The sequence below is a fragment of the Manihot esculenta genome, chromosome 5 (genome assembly GCF_001659605.2).
Source record: "Manihot esculenta cultivar AM560-2 chromosome 5, M.esculenta_v8, whole genome shotgun sequence".
In the NCBI taxonomy this organism is placed as follows: Eukaryota; Viridiplantae; Streptophyta; class Magnoliopsida; order Malpighiales; family Euphorbiaceae; genus Manihot; species Manihot esculenta.
In genome coordinates, this window is record NC_035165.2 from 7,131,794 (window position 1) to 7,159,514 (window position 27,721).

General features: G+C 36.9%; 2 protein-coding genes and 1 long non-coding RNA gene across 5 annotated transcripts; 1 reads left to right on the top strand and 2 right to left on the bottom strand.

The window, feature by feature from the left end:
* Positions 1 to 5,395: 5,395 nt before the first annotated feature.
* LOC110615122 lies at positions 5,396 to 7,773 on the bottom strand. Of its 3 annotated transcripts, none has more exons than XR_006350659.1 (3): positions 6,362 to 7,766; positions 6,189 to 6,295; positions 5,396 to 6,005 (listed from the first exon to the last, which is right to left on the bottom strand). It is a non-coding gene; the product is annotated as an uncharacterized LOC110615122 (long non-coding RNA). The 3 variants fall into 3 exon arrangements; XR_006350660.1 differs by having other exon boundaries at positions 5,396 to 5,805; positions 6,362 to 7,765; XR_002487905.2 differs by lacking the exon at positions 5,396 to 6,005 and having other exon boundaries at positions 6,010 to 6,295; positions 6,362 to 7,773.
* A 5,420-nt stretch (positions 7,774 to 13,193) lies between these two features.
* Positions 13,194 to 15,050, top strand: LOC110616221 (cytochrome P450 94A2). The gene has a single exon (XM_021758568.2). It carries the CDS (start codon positions 13,366 to 13,368, stop codon positions 14,866 to 14,868), a length of 1,503 nt encoding a protein of 500 aa, XP_021614260.1. The 5' UTR covers positions 13,194 to 13,365; the 3' UTR covers positions 14,869 to 15,050.
* Positions 15,051 to 17,200: 2,150 nt separating this feature from the next.
* Positions 17,201 to 20,082, bottom strand: LOC110614869. Its single transcript, XM_043956775.1, has 7 exons — positions 19,492 to 20,082; positions 19,261 to 19,410; positions 19,029 to 19,173; positions 18,840 to 18,936; positions 18,545 to 18,683; positions 17,701 to 18,437; positions 17,201 to 17,258 (listed from the first exon to the last, which is right to left on the bottom strand). The coding sequence occupies exons 1-7, from the start codon at positions 20,080 to 20,082 to the stop codon at positions 17,201 to 17,203; spliced, it is 1,917 nt and encodes a 638-aa protein (XP_043812710.1).
* Between the last annotated feature and the right edge of the window lie 7,639 nt (positions 20,083 to 27,721).

Here is a 27,721-nt window from a genome sequence, read left to right on the forward strand (position 1 = left end):
CATCGGCAGACATGGCTCGCAACACATGTGAAGAAGTTAAGAAATTCAAGGATCAACTACTTAAGGAAATTAGGGTTATGGAGATGAGGCTAGATAAATATCATGCTGAACGAAGTGAATTTCCAAGTGTATACGACGATAGTCAGTTGTCATGTTCCAACAATTTCAACGTACACAATAATTACCTGTCTGATTATAGTGACGATGATTGTGGCGATTTTACAAAATATTTGCCACATTGTCTACCTAAATGCTGTTAACATTTTGACAATTGTATGTTATTCATTTTCTAAGCAACAGGTTAAAGATGGTTATTAGATGATCAAATTGTGCATACGGTTAATTGCATTGTGAACTCATATTATTCTTTTACTTATGTTATGTTATACTCATGTCTACCAATGAAAATTATTGACATAAGGAATTGACAGTGGTAATAACCCTTTGCAGGAATGGACAGCTCAAATGACAGTAGATTATTTATTAATCCAGGACCACGTGATACTTCATTGCTATATCTGCAAGCATCTCATAGGTCCCAAGCCGTGTGGGATGATCCACAAGGGGCCGGTGTTATCACATGCCGACGATCATCTAGTGTATTACACGGTCATGATATTGATGACAGGCTTATCCCTTATCTCCGTGCTAGTGGATTTTACGGAGCTGTTCGATTAGGGTTCTTCCATTTAGATCACCACCTCGTAACTGCTTTGGTTGAGAGATGGAGACCAGAAACACATACTTTCATGTTACCCCATGGAGAGTGTACAGTTACACTCCAAGATATGGGACTGATTTCTGGATTGCCTGTTGATGGCAATGCTGTTACTGGGACAACGGGACAGTCATGGCAATTACTATGTGAAGATTTGCTTGGTTTAGTCCCGGATCGTGAAGTTATGAAAGGAAATACTCTTGCACTCACCTGGTTGAGAGATAATTTTGACCAGATTCCAGAGTACGCTGATGATGTTACTATTCAGAGGCATGCTCGCGCTTTCATTCTACGGCTAATAGGTGGATCCCTATTTGTTGATCGGTCTGCTCATAGGGTCAATCTAATGTTTTTGCCACTACTCGCTAATTTCAACACCTGTGGTCAATATAGCTGGGGTGCAGCCTGTCTTGCTTGGCTTTATAAAGAGCTTTGCAGGGCAACATCACCACGAGTGCAGCAAATTGGCGGGCCACTGCATATTTTACAGATTTGGGCATGGGACAGAATAAAAACAATTGCCCCTACCATCTCCCAGATAAATCCCCTTCCAGATACACCGATTGGCAGTCGGTATGTGCTATAAATTCTGTACTATACTATCCAAAACATCTGGTTACTAATTCCAAACTATAAATTGTTTAGGTGGAGTAATGCTAGAACTATTACTGATGTTACAACGCATGTGCTTGTGCAACTTCGGTACCAACTTGATCGCATGGAAGCCGAAGAGGTCATCACTCTATACCTTTAAATTACATAATAGTAATTAATATCACAATTCTAACCTTTTATATTATCGTATGTACACAGTTTATATGGGAGCCATACTCTGATGTTGTGGTGGACGGTATGCCAGATTATTGTCTACAGGGAAGACAAATATGGAGATCGGTTGTCCCACTGATATGTTTTCATATTGTGGAGTGGCATCAACCTGACAGGGTGTTGAGGCAGTTTGGATTTTCTCAGCCCATTCCACAACAACCCCGTCAAACAGTTGATATGCATTCAATAAAATTAACTTCTTCAACTACGAACTGGATGATTGAGAACCAACATTGGATTTCTCTCTGGGAATCAAGGCACCGACGGATTGTTGCCAGCAATACTCTGACCCAGCCATTACATTATCATTCACAGTACATGGAATGGTACAGAATGATTGCACGTCGGTGGGTGTCTCAAAGGGGTGCATCAATCGGGGCTGTGGTAATGGGCGTGTCTTTGTGATTTATGTATTAATTATATAAATATTTACATTACTTAACTTTAGGGGATAGATATATTAACAAATACATTTTACAGGAGGATGGTCTAGAGAACTGCCGCTTATGGGCGAGTCAAGTTCATCATCCAACAGTAGACAAGATTGGAAATGCGGTCAATTCAATGTTTCATGCACTTCGTTTGTTCGATCGCATTTTCCAAATACCGCCTCCACAGCCGGCGCCACCATCCCAACCGCTTCCACATGATGTAGACGACGACGCACCCTCGTCCTCCAGGAATCCTCCACGACATCCTCGCCACACTACCAGGCCATCAAGGGAGACGGAGATTCCACGCCCTACGCCAAACCCTGGTGTAATGCAGATACCATCACCGGTTGCATTCCATCCATACGGCTCATACACAGAATTGGGCCAATCTTCACAAATGCCCACTTATGGAGACAATTTTCAAAGTCAGTATACAGGATGGACACCGGGGCCTTCTCCTATGCCTTTTCAGTCATTTACTCCAACTCCTCCCAATTACGATCAGACTGGAGGGGAAGGCATGGCTAGCACGTCGTTCGACTTCTTCTCCCCTGCGCAACCACATACTCCATCAGACTCTGTTTTTCCGGCATTCCCTCGACAATCACTGGATGATCCCTCAAGCCGACTTACCTTGATTTCTTCGGATTTTCCTGAGTTATTTTCTTCAACCCCTTATTCAGGGGATTTCGGCTTTCCAACTCAGGATCCAGTTATTGGGGAGAGTTCAAGACCTCGATCTCAACCTCCTGATTTAAATATATCTATGGCTGACGATGATGTTGGAAATTCTCAAGAAGCTGAACAGGAGCCATCATTTGACGGGCGTCGATACAACACAAGACGATCAAATGAGAGGAGACCACGACATTGTGGCACCGGCGGTCATTTACATGGTTATCATTAGAAATATTTGCGAATATTGTGAATTAATTTATGTATAATTAAATTTTAATTGTTAATTAATACTTCTTATTTCTTTAAGTATTATATTATTAGTTTTAATATTTTCTATTTCTTTAAGTATATTATTAGTTTAAGTATATATAAATACCATAATATTAATTTTCTAATTATAATATATTCAAAAAATAATATATATTATTTTTTTAAAATATTTTATTATAATATATTTTAAAAATAAGCCACGCTTGGCGCCTCTTTGAGAGGCGCCAAGCATGCCTGGCGCCTCTCAAAGAGGCGCCAGGGGCCGAACTTCACACTGGCGCCTCTTTGAGAGGCGCCAAGAGTGAGTCTGGCGCCTCTCAAAGAGGCGCCAGACTCACTTTTTGTCCGCCACGTGGCGGGCGAACACCAAAATGAGAAATAAGTTTTCCCCAACCCCAAAATGGAAAATAAGTTTTCCCCCACCCCTAATTTTGTAAAAAGCCCCAGAAACTCGCCAAATAAGTAACCTTTCAGAATATATCGTACAAGAAAAGCTAAGATGTTGAGAAATTTCCTGAGATGAACCTGTTTGTTTCTCAATGTGATAAACCCTGGGAAAGAAAATTTCATTTCATTGTTTATTGTTCTATAAAAAATAATAAGTTCTTTTTTGAAAAAAAAAAAAAAAACCTTTCATGTCATTGTTTATTGTTCAGGTGTGCAAGTTCCTGTTAACCATAGCTGAAGAAATATTATTTTAATAACGAAATTTAAGATAATTAATTATTATAACAAAGTTTTGCCAATGATAGATGGATAAAGATTGGGAAAGAAAAACAATATGAAACAAAAAGTTTGAAAGATATTTGGGATATGTTGGATCTCTCTAGTATCTCAGGCAACAGATTGCTTATATCATAATTTAGAAGAAAGGAAAAAAATTAAAAATAATTTTATCGTTAGTATTTTATTAATAAATTTCTTCGTCGTTATTTTTTTTTGTTATAATAATTCTCCTGCATAGTAGATGTGAGAATTCTTTTCAACCAAACTAAATTGCTGGGTTATACTCTTTCCGCTAAATTTACAACATATATATTGCAACTCAGCTGTGGGATACATCCCTACAAAGAGGCTCCCTATTCTTGATTGCAGATGGTCCATGTGGGAATTCTTTCCCACCAAGCTAAGCTTTTGGGCGTCATAACAACAATGTGGATTAATAAGTTTTTCCCATTATTATAAAAACTAAATAATAAATTTTCTTAATAGAAAAATGCATGATTATTAGATGATGAGTGGATATCAATGATATAGAGCTTAAATTATTAATTATGGATTCCAATAATTCCTGATTGTGATGGCCTACGAAGTCTGTCTTTTTGAATGGATTTTTATGTTTGTTGTTGTTGAATGCTTTTTCTATGTATCATTGCCACCCAAGTCAATAAAGCTATGGCTACCCATTTTTGATTTGTTGCTTTCTGAATCTTTTTTTCTTTTTACTTCTTTACCTAATTTAATTCACATTTACCATTTCATTTACCATTATTTGCATTTATTAGGATATCTCCCATTCCTTTTTTTAGAATTAATTAATTCTTTCGGACGCAAAATATATAAAATACTTTTTTAAATGGTCAATTTCACGAATCAAATATTTAGATTAATTGATAAAGTATAATATATACGTCTGCCTACACTATTATATTAAATCCACTTAATCGTTAAAAATTTTATATAATACTAATGGTATTATAATCGTTTATAAAATCATGAGGTTTCAAATAAGATATAATCAAAATTAAATATATTATTATTGTTTGTTTTACTCGATTTACCTAACGAATTTAATAAAATGATGGTCACGGCTCTTAATATTTTTTTTTTAAATTGAGTAACCAGAGTGAGCATGAAACGATGTGAATGAGATATAGTATATTAAGTGAAACAACTAGTTATATTTAGATAAAAACGGATTCAATTAAGAAATTTGTAAAAATTTAATTAATTTTTATATTTGATATAAAAAAATTTAAATTTTTTAATACAATTTAAAATTTTCATTTCAAAAAAAAAATTCAATTGATTTTTTTTTTCTGAAAAATGATTTATTCCAATAAAGTAGATATGGTATACTCTTTGTGGTGGATTTGATTAATGGTACTAGTGAATTTGATTTTGAAAGGTTGTCATCATCATTCTATGTGCATTTGATTTGATTATTGATATCATCATCATCCCCTAGTAGTTTCAGTTCAGAAGTTACCATTTTTGGAGTTAGAAGATTAAGGTGATTCATGTACAACGAAATTAATTTCTTTGTGTTGGCTAAGGAAAAGCTACATAGTTTTTGCCTTAAAATTTTATAATTTTTTATATTCATAACTGTGACATATAAATTTAACATCATCACAATTCAGAAAAAATTATTAAAATTATTTTTAAAAAAATTAAAAATTACATCTTTATAAAATTACTTTTTAATATAATCTTAAAAAAATTTTAACATACCATGGTTGCATGTATACTGATTTTCTTATAACAATAGATAATGATAGATTCTATATAAATTCATTAATATTTAATCATTATACATATAATAATTACATGGAATAATTTTTTTAACCCTAACCCTAGCTAGAAAGCTGAGAAGGAAGCTCTCCATTGCAATGATATGTGCATGAAAAATAAAAAAAATAAATCCATGGGGAACACACAAGTAGAGCAGACCCCATATAGGTTTGGCAGCCAACTTTTTCTTTTTTTCTCTTTGGTCTCTTCAGTCTTCATAAATCCCTTAAGTAGTCCTGTCAAATCTCATAAAGGAGAGCACTTTGATTCTAAATTTTTCAAACCTTGCTTTCCACTCTCAGAATCACAAGCAACTTGCATACGTAATTTACAGCAGACACAGACGTTGTCGTCTCATCATATCTGCTCAAAATGTAACTTCTGATTCATCACTTAATATTTTTTTTATAGACTTTATGCGGATGGCCAATTATTTTTTGCCTTTACAGAAGCTCATAATACATCTAATCATGCAACCATGGATCTTCAGTATTCCTCAACACAAATGACAACATCCATGATCAGATCTGACCCATCAGAATTATGATGATCGCATGTTATATCTGATATACCATTTTATTATTAATATTATTCATTGTTTTGAAATTGACCCAGTAGATGCTAAGAAGATCTCTAAAGAGATGCAAAACTCAAATCAACCAGAAAGGAGACAAGAAGACCTAATTTTACAGTCACATGTGCACATTAATACAAACTATTTTTGTTATGACTTGAAATACCAATACCTGCGGCGGCCGGTTTCCCTTCTCCGGTGGCTGAACTTTCATATTTGCTTTATATGTTGTGCCTCTTGTTATTTTTCTCAGATCAAAATAACCACCATATTATCCTCCTGCCAACATGAATACTTGATTAAGCTTTCAAAAATAGTAATAACAAGGAAAAACTGATTGCATACCTTTATTCTTGCTCCCTTTATATCTACTTGCCACAGAAGAACACAAGTGATGAAGATATGATGAATTAGAAAATATATCAAATCAATTCAAAGCCCTGTTGGGGGGAATGAAGCCTGGTCCGAAATCATTCATCAGTTAACGTTGAGCTTCACATGAATGACATCGAGCCAGACAACATTCCCCTCAACTGTACATTATACAAGAGGGTAGAGAGAGAGAGAGAGAGAGAGAGAGAGAGAGAGAGAGAGAGAGAGAGAGAGAGAGAGGTTCTTTTGAGGATTTCTGATATGGTCATGCATTATATATTTTCATTAGGTCCTTTTATACGTAAGAACGAAAAGGATTGTTGGTTGAGTCACATGACACAGAGTCCACTTTCTACTCCACCCCAACTTTGCTTTCACACTTAGGAATGAATAAGTTCCATTATCTATAACAAAAATTTCATGTAAACATCTAATTAATAATTGTTTTTGTGTTGAATAAGTGTTAACTGCTTTCTTTCACAGCATAATCAGGTCAACCCAAACAGCTCCTTCTTTAGCCCCTTGGAAGGATTTAATTTGGCACAAGCCATAGATGGTCTATCTTCCACAGCTATGGCCCCCTTTCACACCCATTTAGCCACAGTAAAAAACTCATGTATTTTAACTATCCAATATAAGCCAAATACACAATTTGATCCCTAAACTTTACACAAAATGTTAATGGATATTCTAACTTTTTAAATTGTTAAGAATTTTTAGCGCTGAATTCTATAAAATTACAATTATTTAGCTCCTAAATTTTATAAAAATTTAACCCCTAAACTCAAGTAAGGAATACGTCTTTTGCTTCCCACTGGGGTAAAGAGAAATGTGAGGTGGAGAACCTTCAGCAAAATAACTAATGATGGCACATGCAGCCACATGTCTGATGCCAGACTTAAATTTCAAGCTTAACGCTAGTTGGCCTGCATGCTAAAGCCTATATATACCCTGCAGGATCAACTACAATTTTCAAAGAAAGTCAAGAGATCAATATGGGCAAAAGAAAAGTTGAAATCAAGCCTTTTGCCTCTGTTATATTGTAGCACTTCTGTTTGCTAGATTTAAAGGAACAAATTGTCAGTACTGGAATAACGTAGGAGATATCATAAAATCCTTTGTCTTAGATCATAGAAACATGCGTCTCCTCTAACATGAATCGAGTACTCATCGATATTAATACAATCGATATATATCCAAGTTGTAATTGTAGAAGATGATGAAGGCTGAGGGAGACCCTCGATACTTGTTCAAAAATGAACAAGTTGATCTCACCTCATATGGATTTTCCAGGAAAATATGATTTAATTTATAAATCTTCACGATTTTTTCATTTTTTCCCCTTAAATAAGGTTGAGTGTATGATTTTGGTGAATAAATTAAATACTCACCGATCGAGAACACTATCTCGGTGAGCCAACTCGGTGCAAACAAGGTCTAGTAACGGAAAATACAAATCCTCACATGCATGTCTGGGAGGCGATGATTCCAATAAAATTCCCCTTTTGAACGGAGACAGAGGGCAGCAAAAGGCTTCTCCTACATTCTGAAAGCAGGAAATGGTGGAATAGATGAAACAAGATATATATATACCAAAAAACTTCTGGATCACATCACATCTTGGATCCAAAATTAATCAATAATCAAGACAGAGAATGCACAGATTGAGAAAGATAGCAAAGCCAGAGAAGTTATAGTGCAATTATGAGTTCCAGCTAAGGTACTCTATTATTATCACATTCCTGTGGACACTAGCCATGGTGGAGCTCCACCATGAAATTCAGCATCATCAAATATTAAAGAGAAAAAAGAAAAGAAAAAGATGTGTCTCTTGAAGTACAGCCAAAGGATTCTTGGCCCAGAAATCTGTATTTAGCGAAGAAAAACTTGCACCAAACTGTAGTCTTTAATGGAAAATGTGGAGTTAAAAAAGGACTTTTGGGTCCCCTTGGATATAAAATTCCAAAAAAATAAAAGAAACTGAGAGATATTGTAGCACCTGGCGATTGAAGAAAAAAGCAAACTGGAATCTATGCAAGATTTTAATAAACATTTTGCTATTGAAATAGCATAGAAGTCAAAGTAATGGGCATTCTGTGTCTGCATTTAAAGCAAGTTCCTCCCTGGAAAATATTGTCATTTTTTATTTTATGGGTACCTTTCCCTTGAGGATTTGTAATTATTGAGATTAGAGTATAGGCACCTTTCCTTTGTAATATGATAGGATTCCTTATTGTTAGACTATAATTATTAACCAATAATTTCATGTCGAATCTGTACTACACAAACAATCATCTAGTCTAATTATTGTATGTCCTAATTTTTTTTATTTTATAGAGTGAGTTTTGTAATTTCACTTTTTTTTTCCAAGTATAATTAAAGACTCATCCACAAGCTGAAGATACGATAACTATTCTAATATTGAATACTTTTTACTTATATCTTATTAAAAAAGAAAAATAAAATAGAAGAAAATTAGGGTTTCTCTTCGGTACGTGCATGTCCACAACGAAATGATGAGATGTTTCAAAATGTATTCGACTCTTCAATTTGAAAATTCCTTACACCCAATATATGTATTTTCAGCTAATAAAATGTAATTAAATGTGTGATTTACAATGATATTTTAACTTATTTATCATTTATTAACTAAATGAATAAATATAGTAAAAATCAATTAAATTTACATTTGAATTTAAATAATTTAAATAATTTAAAATTTAATAAATTTAAATTGATGAATGATAATATTGATTTAGTGAGTATTTTTTTTTTAATTATACATTTTAATATTATTAATCTGATGCACATTTCGTGATAAATTTTGGAAAGTGTGAAGGCGCGCGTATGATACACGCTTCATCAGTGGCCTTCCTTTACTGGGCTTCTTTTCTAAGTGGCTTGGGCTGGAGTTTGTTTCTTACTTGGTGACCTGGGATTCATTATAAGCATTAAGCAATAGTTTTGACTTGACAATACTTTTTTTGAGATACAATATATATTTTTTCAACGCTGAATATATATATTAAAAAATATTATTATTGAGGCTTCATTTATTTCAAAAAAAAATTTTTTAAGCTTTTTTTTATATTTTATGACATTTGAAATATTTAAAAAAATTAATTAATGAAAATATTTTTCTACTAAAAAAATAAATTATTTTAATTGCATGATTTTGATTGTTTAAATTATCAATTCCTAATTGTATAAAATAAAGGGAGGCACGAAAATTAAAGGGAGGAAAATGAGGTGGGAAATATTTGAGGGAAGACATTTTTTTTTCCTCCCTTCCCTCTGTTTGAATATTAGGCAGGAAAAATGAGAGTGAAAGTTGTTTTATAAATAGCACTACTTTACCTTTATATTTTCTGATAAATTAAGAATTCTAACAGATAAAAATGTAATTTTGTCTATTTTCTTCCCACTTCCAGAATAAATTATGGGTCCCACTTGTTATTTTCCACCTTTATTTTCTTTTTTCCCTCAATTGTCTTTCCATCCAAACAAGTTAAGGATATTTTGCTTATTAAAATTTTATTGCTTGTTTTATTTTCTGGAAATTTTACAATAGTCTATTTAATTTTGAAAGATTGGCTGATAATATTTAAGAATAGTGCAGTATAAGACTTAGACTTTCTCTTAAAACTTTATTATTTCTAACAGAATGATAGAAGAGCATGCCGAAAATCTAAAGATGGGGCGAGCAGTATTCGGTTCAAACAGAAAAAACTGATCGAATCGAATCAATTTGAAAATTTGGTTCGATTTTTTATATACTTCGGTTCGGTTCGGTTTTTAATTTCAAAAATTTTGGTTATTTCAGTTCGGTTCGGTTTTGATCAGAAAAAAATCGAAAAAATCGAACCGAACCGATTAGTGATAATAATATATTTTTTTAATAATATAGAGAAATTAAATCATATTAAAATTAAAATATTTTAATTAAATTTTAAAATATTAAAAATAAAGTGTAAAAAATAAAAAAATTATTAAAAATCAAAACCGATCAAACCGAACCGAATCGAACCGAATCAGACCGGTTCGGTTCGATTCGGTTTCTGACCAAAATCGATTCGGTTCGATTTTCATAAATACTAAAATTTTAGTTTTCAGTTTATTCGGTTCGGTTCAGTTTTGAACCGAACCGACCGAATGCTCACCCCTATCTAAAGGCACTAGAGAAAGCTAATAATCTCTTGACTGAAAAGGAGAAAGATATCTATGAAATAGAAGCAGATTTAGACTTTTGAGGTTGAGTTTCTATATGAGCTAGTGGAGACCATACCCTGTGGTTTGAAAGGTAAAAATCTCATCGTAGATTCATATGCCATGTAAAAGATTATATGAGTTGTTCCTCCTAGCTCAATGTGTATGGAGGTCTCAAATGAGTAGGAAAATTCTTTTGATGTAAGGCCTTCAAGCTCTATGTTTATCAAATTCTTTATCTTCATAGAAATTCATTTCGTTTTTTTCAGAATTCAGCTATTGTTGTTATTCACTCTTCACATTATCGATGTTTTTTCAATTTACTTGATGACCGCTGAACTTTTCTATCACTATACAAGACTAATCTCATGATGACAACTCTGATCCAAGCGTCAAAAAACTTCTTCAATGAGCCGACCTTGACCATCCGATCTTGAGGTCAGACCTCCTTCGAGCCACGATCTCTTCTCATCTAGCCTGGTTCTGAGACCCAATAAGATAAGAGACAATCGATCCATCCATCCAGTGGAACTGTTTACACGTGTGTCAAAAAAAATTAAATAGCCGTTTAGTATGGAGCAAATATCTGATATTTTTGTATGTACGTATTTATATGAAAGAAACATGTAATCCAATAGTGACAAAACCGTTATACATCGTTAACAAATAAAAAAAAGAAAAAGACAGGTGATCCAATAATGATAAAGTCGTTAAACGTTACCAGAGAGAATAAAAAACAGAGAAACATTCTCTTCTCTGACGAAACTTACTTCTCTCCCAGAATCTCATATTATCATTACTCTTTACCTTACCGATTCTAAGAAGAAAAAAAAAACAGAAGACAATTGTACATGTGATATTATTCGCGGCTTCAATAAATAAAAGACATGATGATGTCAGCAATGACTGCAAGCAATTTGCAAATCCGCGGCGAACTTCAAACTCCCACGGAAGAAAAGATGTGATGATGTCACCAATGACCGCAATTTAATATTTGTAAATTACTAATTAGTATTTATAATATAAAAAAATATATTAAAAAAATTTAAAAATTGTAAAAAATATAATAATTAATTTCTTAATTAATTTTAATGATCAAGTGTTAAAAAAATTAAAATACTCTAATGACAATTAATAATTTTTTTAGAATTTCAATATATTTTAATTTATTTTTAAAGTTGAACTACTGCTAATAAGTTTATTTATACTATATAGATTAAATTATAAATATTTAATTGTTTTAATTAATTAAAATATTAATTAATAATTTTTTTAAAAAAAATTAAAAACTTTTTATATTTACAATTATAAAATTAGATTTTTTCATACCCCATATCCTTAACCCTGAAAATCCTTGCCACGAAAAGAAAATAGAAAACCTTGAAAATTCTTGCTAAGAAATGAAATTTAAAACCTAGATTTATGCGTGTCTGCGACATTGACTTATTGAGTAATTTAATTACAGATAGAAATCTTGACAAAATTAATAAAATAATATCCTTATTTAATCATTGTAATGAGTAAATCCTTAATTATATTTGGGGATATTTAGTATTTAATTTTAAATATTATTATTAATAATAAATTAATTTATTAATTTTAAAAAATTTATTAAAAATTCTTTATTTTTTCTTTCTATTAACTAAATAATTTTTCATTAAATTTTATTTATTTCTATTTTTTAATAAAAAATTAAATTATTAAATTAATAATAATAATAATAATAATAATACATTTTAATAGATTTTTAAAAATATAAAAACTGATTTAATAATAATAATAATAATAATAATAATAATAATAATAATAAATTTTTTAATATTTAATGCATTTTTTCTAAAAAAAAGTAATATTAAAAAAAAAAAAAATCCAACAGGTTTACTTAACATGTCTCCTCTTTTCAAAAAAAAAAAAAAAAAAAAACATGCCTCCCCTTCACCCAAAATTCATGGATTCCTCGGTCCCTCACATCGCGCACCAAAAATCAAAGATTGAAGAACGTTCCTTCGGTCCGTTATTCCTCCTTTATTCAAATTAACTTAAAATAAAAAAAAATATTTTTCGATATAAACTTAAAAAAATTAAAAATTACATATATAAATATGCATGTTTTTCAACCTAAATCTTATTTTGATGAAACTTCGTATACAAGTTACGACAATCTTCCTTAGGGAGACATGTGGGATTTTAGCTTACCCATGTCCACAATTCATGTACTAATTCTAGGCTACTTGTCAACCAAAACCTTTAAAAACTTTATCTGCCTTTCAAATTATTTTTTTCTAGCGAGTAAAATTCCGATGATAAATATTTGAAAGGCAAATTGAAAGTTCCGCGACATTTACCGGGTCCGCTATTCGGTCTATTCATCCGTTTGTATTAACGTTTTCTGTTAGTCCACGCAATTTTAGACTAGTCAACTTATACAGACAAATTTTTTTGTATAACCTAAGTACCTTTCACTATCACTCTCTCTCTTTGATTTGCATTTCAAAATTAATATCTATTACTCAGATTTTATATGTTAAATAATAAAGAATTAGACTTCTCCTTTGTCGTCTCACACTAATTCTAGAACAGAATTTAAAGCGTAATATGTGAACATGGAATGTATTAATCAACTCCTTGGATTTTGTTCAGACACACAAACTCCTCTGTTAGTTTTAGCCACGTTCTTCATCCACAACTTATAAATACCTCTCAATACCTTCCCCTTAGATCACCACAATTTCCCAGAATCAATTCAAACATCAAGCAGCCTTCAAAGAAAAATGGTAGCTGAGCTTTTATTCTTATTTTCTCTTCTACTTCTTTCACTTGTCTTTCTCTTCTCCATCGCCAAATCCTCCAAATCCAATAAACCCATCTCAAACCATCTTTCAAAATCATATCCTCTAATCGGTAACTATCTCGATTTAAAGGCAAATTGGCATCGTCGAGTCCAATGGACATCGGATCTTCTTCAGAACTCACCTTCTGCAACCTGCGTCCTGTATCGACCTCTCGGCGCCCGTGCAATTCTTACTGCCAATCCGGCCAACGTCCAACACATGCTCAAGTCTCACTTTCATAACTACCAAAAAGGTGATTTCTTTCGAAGCACTCTCTTTGATTTTCTAGGCAATGGAATTTTTAATGCCGATGGTGATACCTGGAAGTTTCAAAGGCAAGTCGCTAGCCACGAGTTCAACACTAAATCTTTACGTAAATTTGTTGAGACCGTCGTCGATACTGAACTGTACCAGCGCTTAATACCAGTTCTCTCAGCTGCCGCCGCTGACGGAACGGTCCTTGATTTTCAAGATATTCTCCAAAGATTTGCCTTTGATAACATATGTAAAATTGCTTTTGGGTATGATCCTGCATACCTCTTGCCATCCCTCCCGCAAGCGGAGTTTGCACAAGCTTTTGAAGACAGCGTCAGGATAATCAGCGACAGATTCAATTCTTTATTTTGGAAAATAAAAAGAGCTTTCGGTATGGGATCGGAAAAACGGCTCCGGGAAGCCATGTCTGAAGTACGGGATTTTGCAGTGAATCTCGTCAAAGAAAAGAAGGAAGAGCTCAAGAAGAACTCGTCCATTGAATCTGTCGATCTCTTATCCCGATTCTTGAGCTCTGGCCATTCAGATGAGACCTTCATTGTCGACATCGTAATCAGCTTTATTTTAGCTGGCCGCGACACGACGTCTGCGGCCTTAACATGGTTTTTCTGGTTGCTTTCTAAACACCCAGAAGTAGAAGCTAATGTTCTCCAAGAAATACACGAGAAATCAGAGATGCCGATTTTTGAAGAAGTGAAGGACATGGTTTACACCCATGCGTCTTTGTGTGAGAGTATGAGGTTGTACCCTCCTGTCCCAACAGATACCAAACTGGCAGTAAGCGATGACGTTTTGCCGGACGGTACTCCAGTGACCAAGGGAAACAGAGTTACATACCATCCATACGCGATGGGTAGGCTAGAGACGCTGTGGGGTCCTGATTGGGCTGATTTCAAGCCGGAAAGGTGGCTGGAGAGAGATACAAAGAGTGAAAAATGGAGTTTTGTGGGGAGAGATTCATATACCTACCCAGTATTTCAAGCTGGACCCAGGATTTGTCTGGGTAAGGAAATGGCCTTCTTGCAAATGAAGAGGGTGGTTGCTGGAGTTCTAAGTCGATTTAAGGTGGTGCCAGCAGCGGAAACTGGTGTTGAGCCAGAATTTATTTCATATCTGACTGCAAAAATGAAGGGTGGTTTTCCGGTGAAGATTGAGGAAAGGAGTAAGTGATGAGATGGGCGAGTTTAGCTTTTTAATTAATTTAATCTTTAGTATGTTAATTTGTCAGAGTCAATTACTTTAATCTCAGAGACTTTGTATGAAATTTAAAGTTAATTTATTGCCTAGTGGTGTGTTATTGGTAAAAAGTTTGTACAACTTTCAATTGAAATTGATTATTTTTGCAGTGATTATTCCTTTTCCTTGGCTATTTGGAATATAATTTGGCATGCTCTGCTGCTTTCCAATGTTTTAACACTTCTCCAAAATGGTTGAAGGCCAAGTCCAAGCGGCCAATTGACAAAACGACAATTAGAAGGTTCACGTCACCAGCGACCGCCAATATTAATAATTCTGATAAATTATATTTTAATTTTTAAATTATATTATAGTTAACAAATTATTTTTATTTTTTAAAAATTTAATACTTAAAACTTTTTTTATTTTTATTTCATTTAAATGAACAGTTATTCTGTCTATTTTTTTATTAATTTAAAATAAAATAATTAATTAAATATAATAAAAATATTTTTTTATAATACTCTTATTATATTCTACAACGTATTTAAAGAAAAATTATTCATTTAAAAATACAGCTCTTCCTTTTTTTATTTTCTTTTTTGAAAAATAATTGCAGACAGAGAAATTTTTATTTTAAATAGTTACAACACATTTTATGATACGAAAAAAAGTTAAGAAAAATCCTTAAATTGTTTTAAAAAATTTGAGAGGGTTAAGTGTGTATTAGAAAGTTTGAAAATTTTATTTTTAATTTATATATTTTTATTATTTTTAGTAGTAAAAAAATATTTTAATTGTATAAAAAGTTTGAATAAATGAAAGTGTTAATTTTTTAATAATTTTCATAACTATGAAAAATTTTAAAAAAATTTAAGAAAATAATACATTTTATCAATAAAAATTAATATATTTTAATATATAAAATATGAAAGATTTAAATATTTATAATTAGTTTAATTTTATAATTAAAATATTAAAAAATAGTGGTAAGTTAAAAAATTTTAAATCATTTTAAATAAGAATATGTTTTTTAGTGTATAAAAAATAAATGAATTAGTTTAATTTTATATTAATAAAATTAAAAATAATAAAAATAATAAAAAATTTAATAAATTTTATTTTTATAGATTGATGTATCTATAAAAATAGAAGAATTTAAATATTTAAAATTATTTAAATTTTAAAATAAGTGAAATAAAAAATTACAGTAAATTTGAGAAAAAATAAAAAGGATTTAAAATTTTAAATGAAAAAATTTCTTTATAGAAACAAGATATAATAAAAAAATAATTTTAAAAAATTTAATTAGTTATTTTTTTTTTGAATTAATAGAGAAATTGATGAAAAATTATACATTTAGATTGAATAAAAATTAAAAATTTAAATGTTTGATTTTAAAAGTATAAAAATTAATATATTATATATAATATAATTCAAAAGTTAAAAGTGTAATTTATCTTAATAATTAAAAATAAAAAAGCGGGCGAAAGAGAGGGGAAGGTGGAAGAAGTTTTATGTTTTGGGAAGAAAAAAAACTTTTCTGTTTTTATTAATCATTGCATATGAGTTTTATTACAAATAATAATAAAAAAAGACCAGATCGAAATTTTATCATTAAGGAACATAAGGACCAAGTCTCCAATAATAATAATTTGGATAAATAAGAAACACATGAATTTTCAAGTCTCCAATCGAATGGAATGATTTATTCAAATTAAAAAGAAATAAGTCGGTTTTGACGGTTTTTTCTCTCCAATTCGTTTAGAGAGGTTGGTTCTCTGTCTCCAGGCGACGGGCCCATTTCCTCTCGCTAGTATCAGCATGAATAGAGAGAGGTCTCCTTCTTCCGTTTCGATTATGGATTGCCCTTCCATAACTGGGATGACTGTATATATAAATTCTGATTTTGTTTTACTTGCAGCAGTGCTTTTCTGGCAAATGTCACGTGTTGGTTTTTCTGTAAATTTATTTATTTTCTCTTATGATTCCAGGTTGAAGGCCTTCAGATCTGGTTTTATTTTTAGGTTTTTATTTTGACGGAAATAAGGATAGCTAATGAATCTCATAACCTAAAGGTTTTGTATCGCTCAAAGCACATCTCTATATCACCCAGACACCCACCATCGGCTTTTTTATTTGGAATGGCCTTTTGGTCCATGCTTTGGAGGATTGTTTCCTTGTTCTATGCTTCTCTATATTTTGAAACTAGCAAGTAATGTTTAGCGGTGGTTTCGTGGAGCTGGTTCTCCGAATGCGAGTATTGACGCAGAAGAACGTACCTACTCCTCTTTTTGGTGATGATCTAAGCAGGGACAACTGCTTCTCATGACTCGTCTTCGAGCTCCTTATGCGACAAAGAATATGTTTTACCTCTATAGCTCCTGTTGGTTTTCAGAGTTAAATTCACAATAAATTAAATTCACTTAAAAATTTTAGTGCGTGTTATCTAATTTATCATCATCGCTTTCATATTTGTGTTGTGTTTTCAACTCTACAGCCGTAATCTTTCTTTTAAAAGAGAGCTTATTCAAATACAGCCAAATAATTTATTTTTTTCATTTCACGTTATATATTATAAAAATTAAATAATTCAATCTCACACTCTTCCACAACTTGTAGGCTGAACGCCTGTTATTTGACAAAGGTAGGATTAAATTAATCTCAAGCAAAGAGTTTTTTTTTTTTTTTTTTAAAATGAAAGAAATATTATTAACTCAAAGCCATCAAGGAAACTAATGAGGAGGAGAGACATGAACCCAAACTCCTTGACCTGACTCAGAATGAGCCGATGTTGCTAGAACATGAGCGACATCATTCGCAGACCTGTGAATAAAAGCACATCTTGCTTCCTCATAACTGGATAGAAGCAATTTACAATCTTGAACCAAAAGATCAAAAGGTGATAAATCATCTAATGAAGTATTGTTAATGGACACAATAAGAACCTGAGCATCCGATTCGAAAAGAACTCGATCCCATCCGCACTCTTTAATCCAGCTCAATGCCTCTCGAAAAGCCACTGCCTCAGCACACTTAACCTCCATCTGACTGCAAAAACAACCTGCTTTAGCCGCTATAAATCTACCATTAGCATCTCGGACTACACAGCCGAAGCCTAGCGAACTTCGTTGCGAGTTTAAAGAGGCGTCAATATTAACCTTAATCCAACCCTGCGGTGGAGGAGACCAAACAGTCAAAACCGACACAACATTGGTGCAGCTGGTAGAATCAGAACAGGCCCCTCTCCATTGCTGCAAAAAATTCAGTGCCATGAAGAACACACCACTCGCAGTTCGACCCTGAGCTTTCCAAACAACATTATTTCTATTATGCCACAAAGCCCAACATATCATTAGAATAAGGGAAGCATTCTCCGCAGAAGCAGTAAGGAAGGCTAAAGAGAACCACTCCCTAAGAGAGGCAGTGGAGAATGCAGGCCAACCCAAAGGTGAACTCAACCAGCAACTGCGGGCAAAAGGACACTGAACAAGAATATGTAGGATAGTCTCAGGAGCCTCATGACACAACGGACACATCGAATCAACCGGAACTCTCCTGGACTGAAGTAAAGAGAGGTAAGAAACTACATTAACTAAAGCACGCCAGCAGAAATTAAGCACTTTAGGAGGCACCTTCGTCTTCCAAAAACGACTCCATATCTCACTACCTTCCCTATGTCGAAACCCAGCAACAGAAATCTGTAAGCACTCTTAACAGAATAGTGACCCTTGGACGCAAACTTCCAGCACCACGCATTTGGGTGCGAAGAAAGACTTAGAGGGATGTTCAAAATACAACTCATGTCTCTATCATTGAACAATTGAGCTATTAAACTCTCATTCCATCTCTAGCCGATCATAAGATCTGCAACAACAGAAAGAGTACAGTTCGGAGGAGGGGGTGTAGAAACCAATAAGTCGGGCGCCTCTTTCAACCAAGGGTGAGTCCAAATAGAAACTGACCTGCCATTCCCAATTCTCCAATAAGTACCAGCTTTAACCAGACTCTGAGTCGCCCATATACTACGCCACAAAAAGTTAGGATTGTGGCCCAAAGATGCTTCAAAAAAGATGTTGTTGGAAAATAACGAGCCTTAAGAACGCGGGCCACTAAAGAATGAGGCCTGTTAATAATGTTCCAACCTTGCTTACCAAGCATGGCTAAGTTAAAATCATGGAGCGATTTAAAACCTAACCCGCCGTCCAGTCTGTGCTTCGCCATTCTATGCCAACCCAGCCAGTGAATACCGCGATTTTGATCAGCACCCTTACTCCACCAATATCGAGTCATCATACGCTGCAAATCAGCACATAAAGTCCGAGGCAGTAAAAACAAACTCATAACATAGTTTGGCAAAGCTTGGAGGACTATTTTCAAGAGGACCTCCTTACCTGCTTGGGACAGCGCACGATGCTTCCATGAATTCAGCCGCTTCCACAAACGATCCTTAACAAAACTGAACACTTCCCTCTTGTTACTACCAACATGAGAAGGGAGTCCCAAATAATTACCCAAATTCGGCTTCTCCTCAATCTAGAGCACTGAATAGATAGAATCGTGAAGAGCCACAGGAGTATACTTGCTAAAAGAAAGAGATGATTTTTGAAAGTTAACCAATTGTCCAGATGATTTCTCATAGATGCGAAGAATACGCTTGAGCTCCAACGCCTCTTGAACATTTGCTATGAAGAAAATCAAGCTGTCATCCGCGAAAAAAAGGTGGGAGATCTGCGGGCCACCCCGTGATATCCTGAACCCATGAAGACTGCCACGGTTTATACTGTCTTGTAAAAGGCGGGATATCCCCTCAGCACAAAGAATGAATAAATAAAGCAACAAGGGATCTCCTTGCCTCAATCCCCTCGTTGGTAAGATAGGGCCGATTTCCCTGCCATCATGCAGAATCCAATAACGAACAGTAGAGATACAAGAAAACACCAAAGTAACCCATCGTTGCTCAAACCCCATGCGGATGAGCATGTCACGAATGAAATCCCACTCTAGTCTATCATAGGCTTTGCTGATATCCATTTTAAGGGCCCCAGATAACACTTTCTTTCGATGAAACATATTAAATCCATGCATAGCCTCAAAAGCTAAGATTATATTGTCCTGAATGCTGCGCCCAGAAATAAAAGCGCTTTGGTTTTCGGGGACAATAGACGGTAAGATGGACTTAAGCCGGTTAACTATCATCTTAGCCATGATCTTATAAACCACGTTACAGAGGGCAATAGGACGCAAATCACTCATTCACTCAGGGACACACTTCTTAGGTATCAAAACTAAAGCAGTCTCATTCAACTTCGGCGGGAGAGACCCTGAATGCAGGCAATCAATACAAAAACGAGACACATCCTCACCAATAATATCCCAATAATGCTGGAAAAAACCAGGATTGAAACCATCTAACCCAGGAGATTTATCAATTTTCATAGAAAAAGCTGCAGATTTTACCTCGTCACAACTGTAAGGAGCTAAAAGAGATGCATTATGATCATGTGACACTAATAATGTAACACATTGCAAAACTGGTTCAGAATTACAATCATGAGAAGTAAAGAGAGACATAAAATGTAATACCCGGCTAGACTCCGGTATCGGAATTCCTACCGTCCGGTGGAATCTCGGATGTCGGAAGCCTCTAGTAGGGTAGAATCATGTTTTCATAAAATGTTTTAAGGTATTTCATGGTTTTAAGTAAAATGGAAATGAGTTTTTGCATAAAAACAACCTTGGAGGAAAACTCAGGTTCGGCCGCCGAACATGCATGCCTTCGGGAGCGCCTTTAGGCCCCCGAAAGCATAAGTGAGGAAAGTCCAAGTTCGGCCGCCGAACATGGCATGCATGCGGAGGCACATTCGGCCCCCGAACGTGGCCTGGCCAGCCACTATAAAAGGGTCCCTTAGCCGAAAACGGGCGAGCTTTTCCCCATTTTCGGCCAAGGTGAGCTTTCCGCCGCCCCTCACCGATCTTTGATGTTTTTCCTCTAGATCTTTCAAGTTTTTCATTTTTTTTAACTTCGTTTTGAAGATTTGAGCTTTTGAGCAAAGTTTTAGAGCTTTGAGGTTCAAGAACTCAAATCTCTCCCAACTCCAAATTTGGTCGCCTCTACTCTCGATCTTTAAGAGGTAAGAGTCGATCTCTAGATTATATTATGTTTTAAGTAAGTTTTATGAAGTTCATGGGGATAGAATGCATGTTTAGGTCATAGTTATGTTTATGGGTATAAATGTATGTTCTTGAACAATGTGGCTTGTAATGTGTGTAACGCCCCGGAAATCCGGACCGCTACCGGCGCTAGGATCCAGATCGGCATAAGGCCGCCGGGACCCGTAGCAAGCCTAACATAACCTGTAAACATGTTTAATCCCATACATGATCAACCATATACATAAAAAGATAAAACTTTCCTTCATACATACTGTCATCAACTAACTCAACCTGTGCATACTCTGTACATATACATAACATAGTCCCTCTGTGGGATCTCATCAAGCCTCAAAGGCAAAACAACCTGTGTTGAGTTAGTTTACATAGACATCATAACATAAGATCATGTACATACAAAAGGGATTAACAATATACTACGGTCAAGCACAACTCTATCCTCAATAACCTCATTACATAACATACTGAATATTTTTACATTTCATCATAATACAATTGTCATGTCCACATACTAACTATTACATACATATGACTTTTTCTTCTTGTCTTCTCTATCTATCCCGTACCTGCAAACCTGGGGGTTAGGGGAGAGGGGTGAGCTAGATGCCCAGTGAGTAGAACTATAAAAAGAATATTTAAAACATGCTATCATGAAATGCGTCACTGCACAAACAAATCACACCACGGATGGACTGATTCAAAAATCCCTCAGCTCCATGCCCGGCCCTATTATGGGCACCACAGGACTTCGTATTGCCCGGCCCTATTATGGGCACCACAGGACTTCGTACTCGGAGCTATTGCCCGGCCCTATTATGGGCACCACAGGACTTCGTATTCAGAAGGCTAATGAATCATCCTAATGTCCATCCACTATCATCTATCACAACAATACAATGCGGCATAGTCGTGAATTCTAATGCAAACAACCTATAATATGATCATGATGCATGAAGCATGATAAAAGCATTTCATTTCTTAAATTAAAAGGTTAAGTTTAGTTCCACTCACCTCTGGCTGACCCTGACAAACTCTGTAGCAGCTGGCTCACTGCTGGGGTCCTTGGTTCCTCGGGTCCGAACCTACACAGGTGGACTCCAATGAGGGACCAAACATACAAAAACATAACTCTAATATATTCTCCAAAAACCCCCTAAAACATCCTGAAAATATCACATAGAGATATGCATGGAGTGGCTGAACAGGGCACTTTCGACGGCACCTTCGGCGGCCGAAAGTCCTGGACAGAGACGAAACTCAGGTAGGTTCGGCGGCACCTTCGGCGGCCGAAAGTGCCAGACAGAGATGAAAGTTTTTTTTTTTTCGGGGGCAACTTCGGCAGCCGAAAGGCCTGCCTCCCCAGCCATGTTCGGCGGCCGAAAGTACATTCGGCTGCCGAACCTGGTTTCTGCCGAAGGGCAGAAACTTGGCTCCCTTTGCACATTTCGCCTCCAAACCTTCCAAACATGCATATTTCTCAACCAAAACAAGCATACAAGTTCCTAGGGGCCTCAAACATGCAAATACCCCAACTACAACACTTCAATCACACACAATCAAGCTACATTGTTCAAAAAGTCATCAAAAACCCATAGGTTCAACATATCCCCTAACATGCATTCTACCCCTTAAAACTTCATAAAACTTGTTTAAATCATACATTGAGCTTAAGATCGGCTCTTACCTCTTGAAGATCGAGGGTTGAGGAGATCTAAACTTGGAGATGGGAGAAGTTCCAACTTTTGGTCTCCAAGCTCCAAAACTCATTCTAAGCTCAAAGATCTTCAAAACCAAAGTTATAAACTTGTAAAGATCATGGAAAAAGGAAGGAAAAACTCAAGATTGGGGAAGGATGGCGGAATGCTCACCTTGGCCGAAATGGGGAGAAAAAGCTCGCCCATTTTCGGCTAAGGGACCCTTTTATAGGTGGCTGGCCAGGCCACGTTCGGGGGCCGAATGTGCCTCCGCATCCATGCAATGTTCGGCGGCCGAACTTGACTTTCGGTGGCCGAAACTGGACTTCCCTAACTCATGCTTTCGGGGGCCTAACGTGCCTCCAAAACGCATGCATGTTCGGCGGCCGAACTTGACTTTCGGCGGCCGAACCTGGGTTTTCCTCCAATGCTATTTTCATGCAAAAACTCATTTAGTTTCATACTTTAAAACCATTAAAAACATGAAAACATTCTATGAAAGCATGGTTCTACCCTTCTAGAGGTCTCCGACATCCGAGATTCCACCGGACGGTAGGAATTCCGATACCGGAGTCTAGCCGGGTATTACATTCTCCCCCCCTTAAGAACATTCATCCTCGAATGTTTCTCACTAGCACACATAGCATGGCAAAGAACATAACACACATACAAGGCACATAAACATATAGGGATCTAACCTTAAAAGAGATGAGCATAGACTCCCGTGTCTCCCAAGTGCATTCCTCTAAATTGTGGTGGTTCCACAGGACTTTCACCATCAGGATTTCCTTGTTTCTTAACTTTCTGATCTGGGTGTCTATGATCCGTACTGGCTGTTCAACATAGGTGAGATCCTCTTGGACCTCCACATCAGGCTCACTAAGAACCTTACTTGGATCTGACAAAAACTTCCTCAACATTGAAACATGGAAATCCGGATGGATTCTTTCCATCGAAGCAGGTAAATCCAGCTTGTACGACACATTCCCAATCTTTTGCAAGATTTCAAAGGGTCCGATGTACCGTGGGGCTAGTTTACCCTTCTTCCCGAAGCGAACCACTCCCTTCATTGGAGACACCTTGAGCAATACCAGATCCCCCTCCTGAAACTCTAACTGTCTTCTGCGGACGTCTGCATAGCTCTTCTGTCTGCTTGCAGCAGTCTTGATTCTTTCTCTGATTATGGGTACCACCCTACTGGTGATCTCTCCTAACGCAGGCCCTGCCAAGGCCTTTTCTCCAACTTCCTCCCAGCAAACAGGTGATCTGCACTTCCTTCCATACAAAGCTTCATATGGAGCCATCCCGATGCTAGCATGATGGCTGTTGTTGTAGGCAAACTCCACCAAAGGTAGATGCTGCCTCCAAGAACCGCCAAAGTCTAGCACACACATTCTGAGCATATCCTCGATAGTCTGGATGGTCCTTTCTGACTGTCCATCAGTCTGGGGGTGGAAGGCAGTACTGAAATCCAACCTAGTACCCATGGCATTCTGCAGACTCCGCCAAAACCTGGAGGTGAACTGGGGCCCTCTATCTGACACTATAGAAACAGGAACCCCATGCAGTCTGACTATCTCGTCTACATACACCTGCGCCAACTTGTCCACAGAATAACCACTCCTGACAGGGATGAAGTGAGCAGATTTGGTGAGTCTGTCCACAATCACCCATATGGAGTCCAATCTGTTGGACGTCGCCGGTAACCCCACTACGAAGTCCATAGCTATATTTTCCCATTTCCACTCTGGGATAGGTAGCGGGTTAAGCATTCCAGCCGGCTTCTGGTGTTCCAGCTTCACCCTCTGACACACTTCGCAGGCTGACACGAACTGTGCCACTTCTTTCTTCATCGCTGGCCACCAATAAACTTTCTTCAAATCTTGATACATCTTGGTGGCTCCGGGGTGAATGCTGTATCTTGCATTATGAGCCTCTCTCATAATGTCTCCTTTTAGCCCAATGTCATCTGGTACACATAGTCTGCTCCCATAGCGGAGGATCCCCTTACTGTCGAATCTGTACTCGCTATCCTTGCCTGACTGAACAGTCCTGGCAACCTTCACTAACTCTGGGTCCTCATGCTGTTTCTGAGCCACCTGCTCCAGAAACACGGGTGTCACTTTCATCTGAGCAACCAAGGCACCTGTACCAGATAACTCCAAACTGTAGACCTTCCTCAATGAGCTTGTAAAACTCCTTCACCACCGGTCTCCTCTCTGCCGTGATGTGGGATAGACTGCCTAGTGACTTCCGGCTTAGGGCGTCTGCCACAACATTCGCCTTACCCGGATGATACTGAATCTTGCAATCATAGTCACTCAGCAACTCTACCCATCTCCTCTGTCTCAAATTCAAATCTCTTTGACTCAGGATGTACTGTAGGCTCTTATGATCTGTAAAGATCTCACATTTTACCCCATAGAGGTAGTGCCTCCACATCTTGAGTGCAAAGATTACTGCTGCCATCTCAAGGTCATGTGTGGGGTAATTCAACTCATGCTTCTTTAGCTGCCTAGAAGCATAAGCAATCACCTTCTCATTCTGCATAAGCACACAACCCAGTCCCACACGGGACGCATCACAAAAGACTGTAAAGTCCTCTCCACTAGATGGCAGAGTTAACACTGGTGCTGAAGTCAACCTCTTCTTAAGCTCTTCAAAACTCTCTTCGCACTGGTCGGTCCACAGAAACTTCTAATTCTTCCTGGTCAGTCTGGTCAGAGGAGCTGCTATTTTCGAGAAGTCTTGAACGAACCTCCTGTAGTAACCTGCCAAACCCAAGAAACTTCTAATCTCTGTCACTGAAGTGGGTCTAGGCCAGTTAGCCACAGTTTCTGTCTTCTTGGGATCTACCTCAATACCATTCTCTGACACTACATGCCCCAAGAACGAAATGCTCCTCAGCCATAACTCACACTTAGAGAACTTGGCATACAAGCCATGTTCCCTCAAGGTCTGTAGGACCAACCGTAGATGATGGGCATGCTCCTCTGCACTCCTGGAATACACTAAGATATCATCTATGAAGACAATAACAAAGTGATCCAGGTACTGGCTAAACACTCTGTTCATGAGATCCATGAATGCTGCAGGGGCGTTAGTTAACCCGAACGGCATTACAAGGAACTCAAAATGCCCATATCTGGTCCTGAAAGCCGTCTTTGGCACATCCTCATCCCTTATCCTTAGCTGATGATACCCCGATCTTAGATCTATTTTGGAGAAACAACCCGCTCCGGCTAGCTGGTCGAATAGATCATCGATCCTAGGCAATGGGTACCTATTCTTGGTAGTGACTTTGTTCAACTGCCTGTAGTCGATACAAAGTCTAAGGGATCCATCCTTCTTCCTCACAAACAAGACCGGAGCACCCCAAGGTGAAGTGCTCGGTCGGATGAAGCCCTTTTCTACCAACTCTTGCAACTGCTCTTTCAACTCCTTTAACTCGGCTGGAGCCATCCTGTAGGGAGGGATAGAGATCGGTCTAGTTCCAGGCATCAACTCTATCTCGAACTCTATCTCCCTAGCAGGTGGTAAACCTGGAAGCTCATCAGGAAAGACATCCTGAAACTCTCTGACAACTGGCACCGAGGCTGGCTCCCTGACCTGACTGTCTAGCTCTCTCACATGAGCTAAGTACCCCTGACATCCCTTCCTAAGCAACCTACGAGCCTGAAGAGCTGATATCAGACCTCTAGGTGTGCCCCTCTTGTCTCCTCTGAAGACAACCTCTGACCCGTTCTGATCTCTGATGTAATACCCGGCTAGACTCCGGTATCGGAATTCCTACCGTCCGGTGGAATCTCGGATGTCGGAGACCTCTAGAAGGGTAGAACCATGTTTTATAAAATGTTTTCATGTATTTTAATGTTTTAAAGTATGAAACTAAATGAGTTTTTGCATGAAAATAGCATTGGAGGAAAACCCAGGTTCGGCCGCCGAAAGTCAAGTTCGGCCGCCGAACATGCATGCGTTTTGGAGGCACGTTAGGCCCCCGAAAGCATGAGTTAGGGAAGTTCAGGTTCGGCCGCCGAAAGTGAAGTTCGGCCGCCGAACATTTGCATGGATGCGGAGGCACATTCGGCCCCCGAACGTGGCCTGGCCAGCCACCTATAAAAGGGTCCCTTAGCCGAAAATGGGCGAGCTTTTTCTCCCCATTTCGGCCAAGGTGAGCATTCCGCCATCCTTCCCCAATCTTGAGTTTTTCCTTCCTTTTTCCATGATCTTTACAAGTTTATAACTTTGGTTTTGAAGATCTTTGAGCTTAGAACGAGTTTTGAAGCTTGGAGACCAAAAGTTGGAACTTCTCCCATCTCCAAGTTTAGATCTCCTCAACCCTCGATCTTCAAGAGGTAAGAGCCGATCTTAAGCTCAATGTATGATTTAAACAAGTTTTATGAAGTTTTATGGGGTAGAATGACATGTATAGGGTTGTATGAGTTTTTAAGCAAATGATAGGTTTTATGTGATTCTTGAGCAATGTGGCATGTTTGAGTGTGCTTGAAGTGTTGTAGTTGGGGTATATGCATGTTTGAGGCCCCTAGGAACTTGTATGTATGTTTTGGTTGAAGAATATGCATGATTTGTGGATTTGGGAGGCAGGAGGTTCATGTGAACCAAGTTTCTGCCCGTTTGGCAGAAACCAGGTTCGGCAGCCGAAGGAAGTTTCGGCCGCCGAACCCCTCTTGTGGAGGCAGCATTCGGCTGCCGAAGGTGCCCCCGAAAAGAGACTTTCGTCTCTGTCTGGGACTTTCGGCCGCCGAAGGTGCCGCCGAACCTGCCTGAGTTTCGTCTCTGTCCAGGACTTTCGGCCGCCGAAGGTGCCGCCGAAAGTGCCCTGTTCAGCCATTTCATGCATATTTTCTGTGATGTTTTCATGATGTTTTAGGGGGTTTTTGGGGGATATATTAGAGTCATGTTTATATATGTTTGGTCCCTCATTGGAGTCCACCTGTGTAGGTTCGGACCCGAGGAAC